Source organism: Manis javanica, chromosome 16 (assembly GCF_040802235.1).
Source record: "Manis javanica isolate MJ-LG chromosome 16, MJ_LKY, whole genome shotgun sequence".
In the NCBI taxonomy this organism is placed as follows: domain Eukaryota; kingdom Metazoa; phylum Chordata; class Mammalia; order Pholidota; family Manidae; genus Manis; species Manis javanica.
Window position 1 is genome coordinate 14,036,795 of NC_133171.1, and position 14,108 is coordinate 14,050,902.

Genomic DNA, 14,108 nt, shown 5'->3' on the forward strand with positions numbered 1-14,108 from the left:
AACAAGCTGGCAGTCCTGCATGGATCCGTGTCCTCCACAGCTTCCGGCATCCTGGCCCTGTGCCTATCTATAGCAGGAGACGTCCCTGCCCTGAGATCTATCCAGGGTCCCCACTGTAGCCCCAGCGCCTGTCCTGAGCCCACCTTCCAGAACCTCAGACGAGCGTCAGAAATGGGCTCCCAGCTCAGCTGGGAAGAGAGGCACAGTGCGCTCAGGCAGTGGCACTTTCCTCTGTGACAGGTTTTTGCCGTTTTTAAACAAAACACAAACGCAGTTGCATCTCTGGCCATTAGGCAGTCTTGTCTTCCCTCAGCCCTGACTCACCTGTCTCCTAGCACAGAAGCAGGGCACAAGCTCAGACAGCTCCGTCCAGGTAACCTCAGCCGATGGCACGCAGGAGCTTGTGGGGCTCTGTCCTGGGGCCAGGCCACCAGCCAAAATGGGACATGAGCCGTGGGCCGATCGGGATGCTGCTGCTTTAGCAGCCTCAGCAGCCTCCCTCCTCAGGAAACTGTGATGCCCCAGGGCACAGGCTGAGGAAGTGCTGAAGGATGGAGGGGAGAAGGGCAGGGAGAAGGAATGGGCAGGAATATGGCTCATGGGCTCAGCCTGGCTCGCGGCCCAGCCAAGCGGGGGTCACTTGATGAGACAGGCTGCTGCCTGCAGTGAGCCCCGGCCCAGTGTGTGCCCAGTAGCCATGCCCAGACAAGCATTCAGCTCCCCCAGCACTGAGAGGCCTGGCTTCTCCTCTCCCAGGACAATGACACTTCAGAGGAAAACCATGGTGCTGCGACCACGGCCCCTGCCCCTCCTGTCTCGGCATGTTCAGGGGTATTAGCTTTACATTTCCAAGGGGACATAGGAACATGGCAGCAAGCCAGGGACTGGCCGACCCCACAGGGCACTGGCCACCTCCAGGCACAGTCAGAGGACATCCTGAGACTTTAGGCCATGAGGTTCAAGTTTGGTCTGTCGGTGGCCCAGATGGGTGCCAACTTCACCTGGCCGGGCCTGCAGGCCAGGCACCAGAGGTTCCCAGCACAACGGATGTCCATGCATCTCACCGAGTTTGCGTCCGACTTCCAGCTCTCCTGGGGCACTTTTGTGGGCCCAGGATGGGCCCGTTGTAAGGCACAGTGGGAGGAAAGCTCACTGTCTGGTCTGCACACAGATATGCACTATTCTCTTGCTTGGAAATGAGCATTAGGTGTCCTGATGGTGCCCCTGAACACTTGTGTAGGTTTTGTTAGCTTAGCAAAACACTTCTACACCTGAGTGTACTTGGTCCCTGCAGTGATTGGTAAGACAGCATAGGTACAATTCCCATTTCAGATTCTAAGAAACCAAGGATCAGCTCTCTGAATGCCCTAGGTCACACTGCTAATGAAGTGCTCACTTTAGGACCTGAATCCAGGTTCTCAGACTCCCAGGGTGATGGTCTTTCACAGTCATCACTTCTCTACAAACGAATGACAATAGTCAGGACCAACGCTGGTAAGGCACTGCATGGCAAGTTCACACCTGGGCCTTGCTCACACCACGGGATAAGGTCACACCTGTCCCAGGTGCCCTGCTCATGCTATGAGATGAGCCCACAGGAAAGGCACTGAAATTTGACACCGAGGTGAAGAAGGGCATCAGGGGTGACCCCACCGGGGCATCTCAGGGTCAGTGCACATAGCTCATATACGAAGGACTAGCTGGAGAGGGAGAGGTTGCTTCAGGCCAAGGAAGCCACCAAAGCGAGGAGGAGATGCCCCCATACCCTTTGGTGGGCCTGTGGCCCAGGACGGCCTGGAAGCACAGCAGAGGGAGCAGCAGGAGATGCACTGAGTCAGCCCACCGCCCAGGGAGGCAAAGGCTAAGCGTGCGCCTTGGGTCACTGGAAGGGTCTGGAGCAGGGGTGGTGCGCTGGGCTTTGGGTTTAGCAAGGTCACTCTGGCTGAGGAGTGGGGAGGGGATTAGAAGGAGAGCAAAGATGCTCAGAGTTCCCAGGAGCAAACCAGGACCCTGGGAGCCCGGGGGAAATGGAAGGACTAAGAGAGTGAGTGCAGGATCTGCCACGGTGGTTAAGGCAGTGGTCTGCTGAGGACCCACGGCAGGGGCAGAACAGGAGGAGACCAGATGAACCTGCCTTGGCACGGCACTTCGAGATAAGGACAGGACTTCCTGGAATACCGGACTCTAGGTCTGTCATGAAGGGTTTGCTGAGCGGCACTGTTCAGGTCCTGAGCGTGTGGGAGGGAGCAAAGCCTGCCTTGAAGAGCACACATTCTCTGTTTTATAGCATTTCTCACAAAGAATCAAACACTAAAGAATAGAAACACTAAACCATGGAAACTAACCGGCATGGATTTTCCAGAATAATCCCATTAAAAACATTCTTTACTGTTGTTATCATAAGGTAGGTGTTGTGCCATGTATTCTGGGTTTTTTTCCCCTAAAAACTTTAAAACCTTAAAAAAAAAAGTCATCAGGTCTATCAGGTCTGTAGTATAAGCATTCTTGTCATGAATTATTCTGGGAACACCAGAGGCAAAAGGAAAAGGGAAACAGAAAACTTTATCCTTAAGGCAAATGATTAATTCGTCAACCACAGGACATGTCAGCTCCTCATTCTTTGCTCACCTGATTTCTCTTTGACTCCTTCTTCTGGTCACGGTGGTCATGCCTGCAGTAGAGGGCTCACAGCACCACAGACAGCAGAGGACATGGCAGAAGGATCATGGGAGCCAGAGAGAGAGACATGGGTATGTTCCACCACGCCAGGCTATGTGGTCGTGGCCCACCTCGGAGCCATAGGATTCCCATCTGATTTCTTTACAGATTCAATGTTTAATGTTTAACTCAAAGTGTTGTGGGGGATGGGTTAATATGTGGTAAGTGCCTAATACAGCTTCTGATTCAATAAATAACTTATTACTGCATTATTATTGGCACCAGTAATACACAAAAACTAACTCTTCTAATTAATTTGTCACTCAACATATCTCACATGGAAATACACTTTATAGAATCTGGGCAATGGCTGAAGCCTACAGAACTCACTCAGATCTTCCCCACAAGCAAAACACCCCCCCAAATACCTGTCTTAGAGAACTAATCCATCACAGTGCTCATCCCAGCAGACGCCACCGTGGACGTCAGACATGAGGGTCCTGTCCTAGCAGTGGCAGGTCAAAATCTAGTGGCCTCTGTGTTCCACCCCACCCTCTACTCACAAGTCAAACTTCATGGAGATTTGTCAGTGTTGCAGCAATCACCCTCCATGTTTCCTCTAGAAGGAAAGGGCAGGGGGCAATCTCAAATCCCAGGCAGTGAGCAGCTGAGCAGATCCTACTGACCCACAAATGTAACAAGCAGACTCAGTGTGCCCCAAGAACTCCTGACGAGACATGCCTGTTCTCCTTCGCCACACATCTGTTAGTAAGCCTTTAGAGAGAGTGCATGTGTAGCTCAAAAGAAATGCTCTTTTTTTTAATGGAGCTTTCTGCTTTCCTGGGCTTCATGGAGGTCACAGCTGCTTCTGTGGCAAGAGTATCAGTCTCATAGGCTTTGAAATTCAAAGCACATGTCTACAACAGTCTGGAAATCAAACTTGCAACACAGTTAGTTGGGTACTCAAAGCCTTGTCTTCTGGTCATCACTGAACATGTCTTTTTCTACGCGCCATCATCTCAGGCATTAGCAAGCCTGCCTAATGGCATCTGCAGGGCTGTCCTCTCATGGCCCCAGGACCAGGTCTCAGTAAGTGCCTACAGATGGCTCCGTGGTCTTCTCACTCCCAGTGTCCCCTCAGGAAGCACTGCAGGTCCATGGCCACCCCAGCTAGCCCTGAGTTGCAGCTGGGCCATGGAGAGTGGAGAGAAGGATCCAGGCATCACTATTCAGCTTTACAACATGGGCTCTCAGCAGTCCTGAGAATAAAACATTAGCATTCCCATCTCACAGACAGGAAAACTGAGGCTCAGGAGGTGAGTCAGGTTGCACAAAGTCATACAGCCAGTGGTGGCAGAAGATTCATGGACGATGAATCTTAGGTCGGGTTTTTTAGTGGCTGCTCTGTTGAGGAGTCCTACTATTTGTTTGCAATTTAAGATGAGTCACATGAGCAGAAAAAGGGATTTGATGCCCTCCCCTGATCCCCATCAATGCACCCGATGACCTAGATCGGACTCGAGTGAGCAAGTACCTTGCCTTCTGCTTAGAACAGGGGTGAAACCCAGGCACTGGTCTCCACATCTTTCTCACTGGGCTAAGTCACATTTTCCTGAATCCTAAGTTCCACCATCCATGCTCTCTCAGCCTCACCCAGAAACTTCTGGCCCTCTGCATGTTTACCAGCAACCCAAGGCCCACCACGTGGCAAGCCCATGACGAGGCTGCAACGAGGCCATGGTGACTGAGGGTGGAGAGCAAAGGGGGGGAGGCCCTTGGGTGGCGAGTCACGATGACTCACTTCCCACCATTTGGACAGGTCTTTTCTGGAAACAGGAGGTTTCAACCAAAATTCAAATTCTTGGTGCTATCTGACAAAATACTCGATAGCATCTACACTTTAGAGAAAGGCTCCTGCTTTGGTGCTTCACGTGACAAGAGCCATGTAATTTTCAGCTTAGGGTCCACAGATGTGTTTTAGAGATAGCCATGAATATCTGTACTTTTATGCAAAACTGTGTAGGCATGTGCATATGTGTGTGTGTGAGTGTGACATGCATTTTTCCAGGGGAAGAACCCATAGTTTTCATCAAATTCTCAAAGGCGTCTCTGACCCAAAAAAGATTCAGAAGATTCAGAAGCACTGCTTTAAAAGGAGCTCTCATTTCGGTCAAACTGGCCAAGTTCAACATAAAGTGGGTCAAAGCGATTAGAGTATGAAAAAGTCAAGGATGAGCAATTTAATACATAAGGTTTCAGGGAAATGAAAACAAATCCTCTGATGCAATAAATTATGCAAAAGCATTCCAATCCGAACGGGACTCATTCGCTGCGGAAGGGGTGGGGGTCTGAGAATATGAAGTAGGAGACAGAGAACCAGCAGAAATGCACGTGGAAGAGGGAGCCCCGTAAGGGCCAGGCAGCAGCTTCGGGTCCCAAGACAATGTTGCTCATGAGGGGGGCTCCCCAGGCAGCTGGTTTAGGTTGCACACCAGTTCTTCTTTTTACTTAAACCAACTGACAAAAATGTGCATACTGCACAGAAGTCCGGGAGCACCACCCGCCCCCAGCCCTGGGGACCAGCCCACTGATGCGCCAGAGCTGCTCAGAGCCATGAGCTAATTAAAATGCTATGGTCTTTCCCAGAGATGGCTCTATTTTTAACCTAATTCTGTCACTTCAAGTGTGAGGTTTACACTTTTTTAAAGAAAATGTTTTGCTCCCTTTAATATCCCCAGGAATAATTTAGTGTAGCTGGTGATTTCTCCAGTCTCCTCCAAGCCTTCTCTCTAAAGACAGATGGGGACCTTCTGGGCAGAGGGAACTGATGAAGCCATGTGACTCCTTGCATCCCACCCGGCAGGGCTCCTAATTCAGAGGAAAAAGAATCATGACAAAAAAGGACTGTAGCCATAGCCATTTAAAAAATCACCATTACCTCCCTGTAATTTTCCTCCATTCCTATGCCTAAGGCAATATCTTCCTCACAAATATTTTTCAAAAATTCATGAGTAACTTGCTGATTAGAAATAATGATGTAACTAACCACAGTGAGATATCATCTCATACTACTCGGAGTGGCCACCATCCAAAAGTCAAGAAATAACAAGTGTTGGCGAGGATGTGGAGAAAAGGGAGCCCTCGAACACTGTTGGTGGGAATGTAAATTGGTGCAGCCACTGTGAAAAACCATATGGAGGTCCCTCAAAAAACTAAAAATAGAAACACTATAAAACCCAGTAATTCCACTTCTGGGAATTTACCTGAAATAAACAATATCATTTATTTGAAAAGATATAAGCACACCTATGTTCACTACATTATTTACAACAGCAAAGATAAAGAAGCAACCAAATGCCAATCGATAGATGAAAGGATAAAGAAGATGTGGTACAAATACACAATGCAATATTTCTCAGCCATGAAAAGAAATCTTGCCATTTGCAACAACACAGATGGACCTAGAGGGTATCATGCTAAGTGAAATAAGCCAGGCAGAGAAAGACAGATACCATATGATTTCACTTATATGTGGAATCCAAAAACAAACCAAACAAAGAAATAGACCCATAAGTATGGAAAATCGACTGCTGGTTACCATTAAGTGGGGTGAGAGGATGGGTCAAATAGGTGAAGGGAATAAAGAAGTATAAACTGTAAATTTTAAAATAAGTTAGTCATAGAAATGGAAGTATAGCATTTAGAATATAACCAATAATATTGTAGTATGGTAACAGGGGGCACTATACTTACCATGTGTGGATAAAATGAAGGTTCCTGCGGCCAGGATTCTCACCTGGCCCTGGTTGGCTGGCTCACTGCACACGTGTGGGCAATGTGTCATTATTGACTTTATATAAAGAGCCCTGCCCAGTGCTGTGTGTGACATGTTAGCATGGCTGCACGGCTGCAGGAGAGCAGAGGCTGGAGTGGTGGCAGTGCCAAGGACAGAGACTGAGATGGCTCTACGGGCAGAGAGGCCCAGAGGCAGAGACCGGCTTGCTGCATGCAGACTCGCTTTGAGTGAACAGGATTTTAGTGATTGACCCACCACCATGGAATTAAGTTGGGTAATAACCCTTTCACCCCAAGAACATTCTACTGTCATTTCTTTGGTCACATTGAATCCATAGTGAACTTGCCTGGGGCTGAAACCCATTGGCAAGACACCATGTCAAGTATCTAGGAACATATAAATTATCGAGTCACTATGTTGTACATCTGAAAACAATATAATATTTTGTATAAGAAAATATTTTATATCTTTTTTTTTTTGAGAGGGCATCTCTCATATTTATTGATCAAATGGTCATTAACAACAATAAAATTCTGTATAGGGGACTCAATGCACAATCATTAATCCACCCCAAGCCTAATTCTCAACAGTCTCCAATCCTTTGAAGCATAACGAACAAGTTCTTACATAGTGAATGAGTTCTTACATGGTGAACAGTGCAAGGGCAGTCATCACAGAAACTTTTGGTTTTGATCACGCATCATGAACTATAAATAATCAAGTCAGATACGATTATTTGTTTGATTTTTATACTTGATTTATATGTGACTCCCACATTTTTAATATCTTATATATATAACATCTTGCATCTTATTTTGTATATGTATATAATACTTTGTATAATTTATATAATATTGTATGTCAAATTTATTTTAAAAAAGGAAAGAATGGTGTAAACCTATGCTTAGGCCTCAGTTAAAAGTCACATTTTTAAGGGGCTCAGGACTAGTCTACATAAGCATTTTAGCCCAAAGACTTTTGAAATTCTTAAGACTTAAAATGTGTATATGTTGAAACAATACTGCTTCAATGTTAGAAGTGGTCTCTAGTAAATCTTAAGCATGACCTATTTCTTGTGACAATTTCCCTTACATATAGGTACACTTCCATATTCAAGAGAAAAATAAAAATAAAAACTCAGTACACTGTAACCACAATTATTATTTGTTGAGCATCATTTTTAGGAGAAAAAGGCAAATTAGAAGCAAACAGATCTAATTTTCTTAGGATGACGGTTAAAGAATGGACTACCGTGTGCTCCTCTGAACTTCACTTTATGGAATATGTTTTTCCACTTAAAAAAAAATGCCTTGGTTGGGGATCTTTTCCTGTAAACTGATTTTTCCATAAACTTATACTTTCCATAAAGCATCTGGAGTTGGTCCTCGAGAAACTTGCAGTCTTACGGGGGTGGGCCGGGATCGGGGTGTTGCACGCAGCCTTCCAAAGGCAGGAGCCCCAGCTCTTGGTTCTGACTTCATGTGAAGCTTTCTCCACACAGGTGTGAAGAATCAGGCCTCCTCCCGCGGGGCCCCTGAGCTCGAGCGAAAGCCCTCTCCAGCTGAGTGAGCAGGGAGGGCCATAACCGAGCAGAGGCCAGGGCACCACCGGCTGCGCTGGTCCGAGGCTCCTGCAGCTGCCCCCACGGGAAGCTCGCGCATGCGCCTGCCCCTGCCTTTGTGCAGGCAGAGGGGGTGGGGCTGCTCGCTCCCCTGGGCCCCTCTCACCTGACTGTAGCCCCACCCGCCCAGGGCTGGCTCAAGCTCCAAGTTGAGCAACTCCCCATGACGGCCTTGCTTGCCTTGTAAACATTTAATGCGGCAGAAACATTGATCCTGGTTTAGTCTCAATAACTTGATTGATCTTTTGAAAACAACAGGGCCTTCAAAGCCAGGACATCATGGACTTGTATTTTCAAACACCTGCTGAAGGGCCCTCTGACAGCTGACCCCCTGTCATCCGCACTTGGTCCTACAGCAGCACAGCAGGGCTTTCAAAGGCTGCCAGGCAGGAAACAGCCACTGTTTAATTTCCTGAAAACAACTCCTACCTGAGATGTATGACCCACTAAGCTGCACCCAGGAATGTGCCCTTGCTCTTAGGGCATCGCTTTAGTTTATTTACTCTCTACAAGTTACTGTAAGGCAAATGTGAACTTACTTGAAAAGTGTCCCGGAGGGTCTCTGTAACTGGTTTTCCTATGCAGGCTGATGAGTATTTTGATGTTTATCTGATGCCATGATAATGAGCAAGACTTGAGATTTACTTCGAATTAGGAGCAATTATAGGAATTCAATTTAGCAAACAGTTATTCAGTGCCTACCATATAAAAAGATGAACAAGACACTCTCTTTCCACAAAGGACACGTCAGAGTGCCAAGAACTAGACCAGGAGTCGGCAAATTTTTCCCATTTGCCAAATGGCAAATATTTTAGGCATCGCAGGCCATGTGGTTTCTGTTGCAACTACTCAATTCTGCTGCTATAGTGCAAAAGCCACCACAGACTATACATAAAGTATGAGCCAGGTTGCATTCCAAAGATGCTTTATTGATGGACACTGAATACTAAATTTTTTATAATTTTGACCTGCGACAAACTATGAATCTTCTTCTGATGTTTTAGAACTCCTAAAAAATGTAAAAACCACTCATAATTCACAGACCATATAAAGAAGGCGATAGGGGTTAGCTTATAGACTCCTGCCCCTCACCAGTTCTGTGGGGGGAGTCACCCAGACTTCCTGAGCCTCGCTTTCCTTGTCTGTAATATGGGGATGGGAATCGTTGTCTTGTGAGCTCTAAGGATTTCACACCCAAGCAGAGAAAACACTAAATGAAAGTTAGCTGGCCTCCTCCCTGGGGGCATCCTGTTTGATGATAATAGTGACATTGGTAAGAGCAATAACAAGTAACCTTCCTTAACATTTGTTTCCTGCTAGGCATGGTGTTAGCGCTGTGACCTTTTTACAGTATTTAATCTATAATGCCATCGATTTTAAGATGCATCAGTACTAAACATCCCCCAAGGAAGAAAAAGCTTTGACTGTAAGATGTGTCCTGATTTCACAAATGCTAAAATGTGTGTGTTGTGGGGAGGAGGGAAGGTGCATTTGAGAACCAGTGGAATATGGTACCTCCTTTAAGCTCACAATTGTCCTAGGACAGGATAGTACCTAGGTAGGTACTGTTATTGTCCCTATTTACAGATGAGGAAGCCGAGGAATCTTCTAGTCTACTTTAAAACAGCTAAAAGTCTCAGTGATGGAATTTCTTTTTAACATGGGTAATCTGGTCTAGGGTCTGAGGTCTGTCTTAAGGGCATAAATGCCTGGAAGAAGGCAGAAACAGTTGGAACTTTAATTATGAAATGGCAAGGTCAAGGAGGTTTGGCACAGATGAGCTTTCTGCTCAGTCAGAGAGCTCACACACCAGGCCAGTCCATTCCATCCTCCTGGTGTTTCACAGTAGGGTATGAGTACAATAAGGGGTCACAAGAAACAGGAATTTTAAAATGCAGAATAAAATGGCAAGATGCGCTAACATCTGAGCTTGCAAATTCCTCTCAGCGACTACACTGGGAATCCTTTCCAGTTCAAGGAAGGATGGGAGCAGATGCTAAGACTTTGTGACATGGACAAGGTCAGGGTGAGGTTCCTATCCTTGAGCTTCATTTTCTTGTGTGAAAGGAATGCATGTGGGAGGTGGAGTCCAAACGCCAGAGACCAGCTAGCAGCTCTGTCACCTAGGAATCACGGTCCCTGGGTCTCCCATCCTCACTGCACGGGGGATCTCTGGTGCGCTTCTCTGGTACATGACACTTCACCCGCGGTGTCATGATTCATCTGGGGGAATGAAGCTGCCGCCCCGTGTGCCTCTGCTGGGGGAGCTCTGGAAAGCTGGAGCCTCGTGTTTATCAGACTTTGCCCCAAGCACCTCTTCTCTTTGGTGACTTGGCTCGGTATCCTGTCGCTGTAATAAATTACAGCCAAACTAATGCCAAGCTGCTGAGTCCTGTGAGTCCTTCTGGGAATCATCAATTCTGGGGGTGGTCTTGGGGACTCTCGACCTAGCCATTGTCGGCCAATTCATTTTAGAGCACTGTCCTGAAACAGCACTGCGCCAGGCATAGGAAGGCCTGGGGGAGATACGGAGTCACTTGCTGCACTGATTCGGAAGCCGAAGTACAGGAGCAGGGGGCCTCAGATTATCTATTGTCCCACTCAAGTGTTGACCAAGTACCCAGTACATACATGCTCAGGGAGACGGTAACCTCGTGATTTCTGTCCTTCAGAAATACGCTGCCAAGGACAGGAGACAGCAAGGGAGATGACAGATGACGGTGCTGACAACAGAGATGGGGATGATAATGGCCGGCACTCACTTAGTGCTCACTAGATAAGGCACTGTCAATGTCACCTCATCTAATCCTCACAGCAGCCCAGGAGGTAGGCACCTTCACCATCTCTTCATTCACAGACGAGGAAGCTGAGCACAGAAAGACTAAGTACCATCCCAGGTCTCACAGCCGGTTATTGGCAACATGTTCTCTGGCTTCAGCATCTGAGTTCTTAACCTCTCTACTCTACTGCACCTCTCTCTCTCTGGGCATAAAGATAAATGTGAACTAGTATAAACAGGCTCAACTTTACCCGTATCTTTACATAAAAAGTGTAGTATTTATTACATTCTCCCCAGCATCAGAATTATTTGTGTGCAGGCTTTAATATCTGTGCTGGACTCTCAGCTGTGTGGCCAGGTTCATGCCCAGTGCATATTTGGGTCTCCTACCTGGAACCCCGCTCTGCAGATGGTGAGCACCCAGATGTGGGCAATGGAAGAGAACAACCATTCAGGAGTGGGAGGTCAGCGCAGCCCAGAGCTGTGATAGGAGGCCTCCGGAACAAGGGAACCTTGGGTGGAGCTCAGAGGCAAGTTCCGAGTAGTCAGACGGGGAAATAGGCATTCCACGTGGCAGTCACAACACGAGCACAGAGCTGGACCCAGCAGTGACTATGGTGAGTTGAGAGGACCCAGCAAAGACTGGCTGGAAGAAAGGGTGTGCCTTGATAAAACTGGGTGAATTCAAACTCTGACGACCCTTAAGTGAACAGCAAGAGTTTTAAAGCAATAGGTAGGCAGTGAGGAAGAAATGACAGGGATAAAAGTGATGACTTGGTAAGATTTATCTGCGGGCCGAAGAGAGGGACGGCTTGATGGGCCAGAGCCCTAGGGCAGGATGAGGGTGTGAGAAGCTGCTGTGAGAATATCCACATGATGCCCACCAGCTCGGTGTACAGCCAGAGCCCAAGACTGGAGGTGGGCTCAGGGTTAGGTCTGCTGCTAAGACAAGTGGGACCTTGGACAACAGTCCTGCTCTGAGCCAAAGGTGGGACCTGCAATTTCAGACATTCTTCCCACTTTAACCTTTTAGATTCCATAGATTTGGGTTGGAATTAGGATGGCAGCTGTGGCTTTTAAGAACCATTTCTAAGGAGAGAATTGATGGAATCTGGTATCTAATGTGGTAGGGATATTGAAGGTGACCAAAGAGAGTGCAGAACACTAAGTGAGTAACAGTGACACTGATGGTAGGAAGGAAGTCTGGAAAGAAAATTCAGACATTCTTTATTTCACACCAAAAATATGTTTAAAGGAAAAAAGTCATCTTAATAGTTATAAGAAGACTTAAAATGACAGTAAGCTATAAGAAAAAGCAGAACAAAATTAAAAGCAAACCCAAGAGAAAATGAATTAGCTGATAGCTGCTTTACCCACATTATTCATCATTTAACATTTTCACTTTTCCCAGCTTCAAAACAAACAACCTTCTGTCAAAATATTGCTTGTACTATTGTGGTTGAGTCTGATTAATTCTCATGATTATATCTGAGCACACTCTGTGTTTTGAAATAGAATATCAGCTACTGGCCCTCAGGAAGCTAATTGCTTCTCCACATATTCAGCACAGTTATGCATCCAACTAAACCATCTGCCTGCTATGGTGGTGGTACCCACCGTGAGCACTATGGTGGGGGGCCCGTGGGAGCCAGCGGGTAGTGCCAGGCTATGCTCAGTCCTACTACACAATCGACTGTCAGCAGCTGTAATTTATTGCTCTGTGTATAGTCTCTCTCTCCAGGGAGGGGACTTCAAGCATCTAACATGTGCACCTGTATTGAATAGACAAGACTGGTACTAAATATGGCAGGGTAAGCAATCCTGCAACTGGGCCCCTTGCAGTTAATCATCTTGCCTTGTGTACATATACTGGTCACTATTGCCAAAGACCAATTTCTGGTTTAATGGGGCAGAAAGTAGAGATCCAGATATAAATGTCTATCAGCTGTTTTATTAAAATTGTCCCCTAAGGGGAAAACACATGCCTATACTGTTTACTTGAATTTGCCTTTTAAGTAGTTGGTAAACTAGGAATTTTAATAGAAATAAATTCATTTGGTGTTATGTGTACTCCAACTCCATTTCTAGCAGGCTTTATGAAGCCTCTTCTATATTTCATCTTTGAATATTTTATAACCATACATATTTCTTTGGAAAAACTCATTGCATTTGGGGTAATAAAGATCCTGCAAATTTTATTAAACAATTGTGCCAGTCAGAGCAGAGCAGTAAATACCAAGACTGGCTTCAAAATACAAATGTTTACTGTGTCATCATTTCAGGGTGGCACCCACTGGTGAGAAGCCAGACCAAAGACTGGAGTAAGACCCCCATGAGAGGTGTAAATACCTCCTTCCCGGGCAACTACCCTGGTTGCCTGAGGTCTTGCTTGGAGTGTCTCCATAGTGCCCTGATCAACCTCCCAGTCCTGGCCCCCTGCTATCCTAGGGCTGCTCTGGGATGCCCACCATCTTTCTAGACCATGGCATGGGTCACTCTGATTGTGCAGCTCAGCACACTTACACATCTCAATGCCCTTTCTACCCTACCTCTCTGTCTGATTTGAGCAATTCATTTAACCACTGCTATGCCCTGGCAATACCAACTTGTGGCGCAGTGAATATGCCCACTGCTCTCCTAAGCAGGCAACAGCCCCTCCCAGCCCCGCAGCCCCCATTGCCCCCCCACCTCCCAGATACTCAGAGCAGGTAGCAGATATCATCTCTTCCACTGCAGAATATGACTTCTTATCTCTTTGCCTCTAAATACCTCTATTTCGAGCCCTCCTTCCACAGGAAAACTTTTCTATCTCTCAAAGCTCTGTCTTCTCCTTCTCCTAAGTTTCCAATGACTTTCAGACACCCAGCATCAACCCTTAATTCATTCACTCATATCACAAATGTTTTAGTGTCTGCTAAATACAGCTCAGTGTATTTTGGTGCAGTTCACTGTACAAGTCAGGTCATTTGGACAAAACTGATGGGACTGTTACCTTGTAGGCCAGATGGAGACAGAAGTGATTCTGATCATAAGAAAGGCAAAAGTCAGGTTGGACAGGGCTTCAGAAGAGTGAGCCTGGCCTCCCACCCAGCTTGGGTGGAGGAGACAGGAAGGTGTGTAAAGAAGAAGGGCCTTGGTGCTTGCTCGGTGGCACAGGCACTAATACCACAATGATGTAGAGAAGATCAGCACGGCCCCTGTGCAAGGTGACAGCAAGTGCACAAGCATTCCACACTGAAAAAAAGAAAGGGAAA

At 46.7% G+C, this 14,108-nt stretch overlaps 1 protein-coding gene across 8 annotated transcripts in view; it reads right to left on the reverse strand.

Annotated features, from left to right (window-relative positions):
• The window catches only part of SLC22A23 (solute carrier family 22 member 23), a 164,293-nt gene that overhangs the window by 80,997 nt on the left and 69,188 nt on the right, over positions 1-14,108 (reverse strand). Inside the window, exon 4 of one of the 8 annotated variants that reach the window (XM_073224090.1) lies at positions 5,923-14,088. The exons of 6 other annotated variants lie outside the window; for them this stretch is intronic. In XM_073224090.1, coding sequence (XP_073080191.1) covers positions 13,916-14,088 — 173 coding nt within the window. In that variant the 3' untranslated portion in view covers positions 5,923-13,915. Of the gene's footprint in view, positions 1-5,922; positions 14,089-14,108 lie in introns of those variants that run through there. One more of the 8 variants, XM_073224095.1, reaches the window with a different exon arrangement.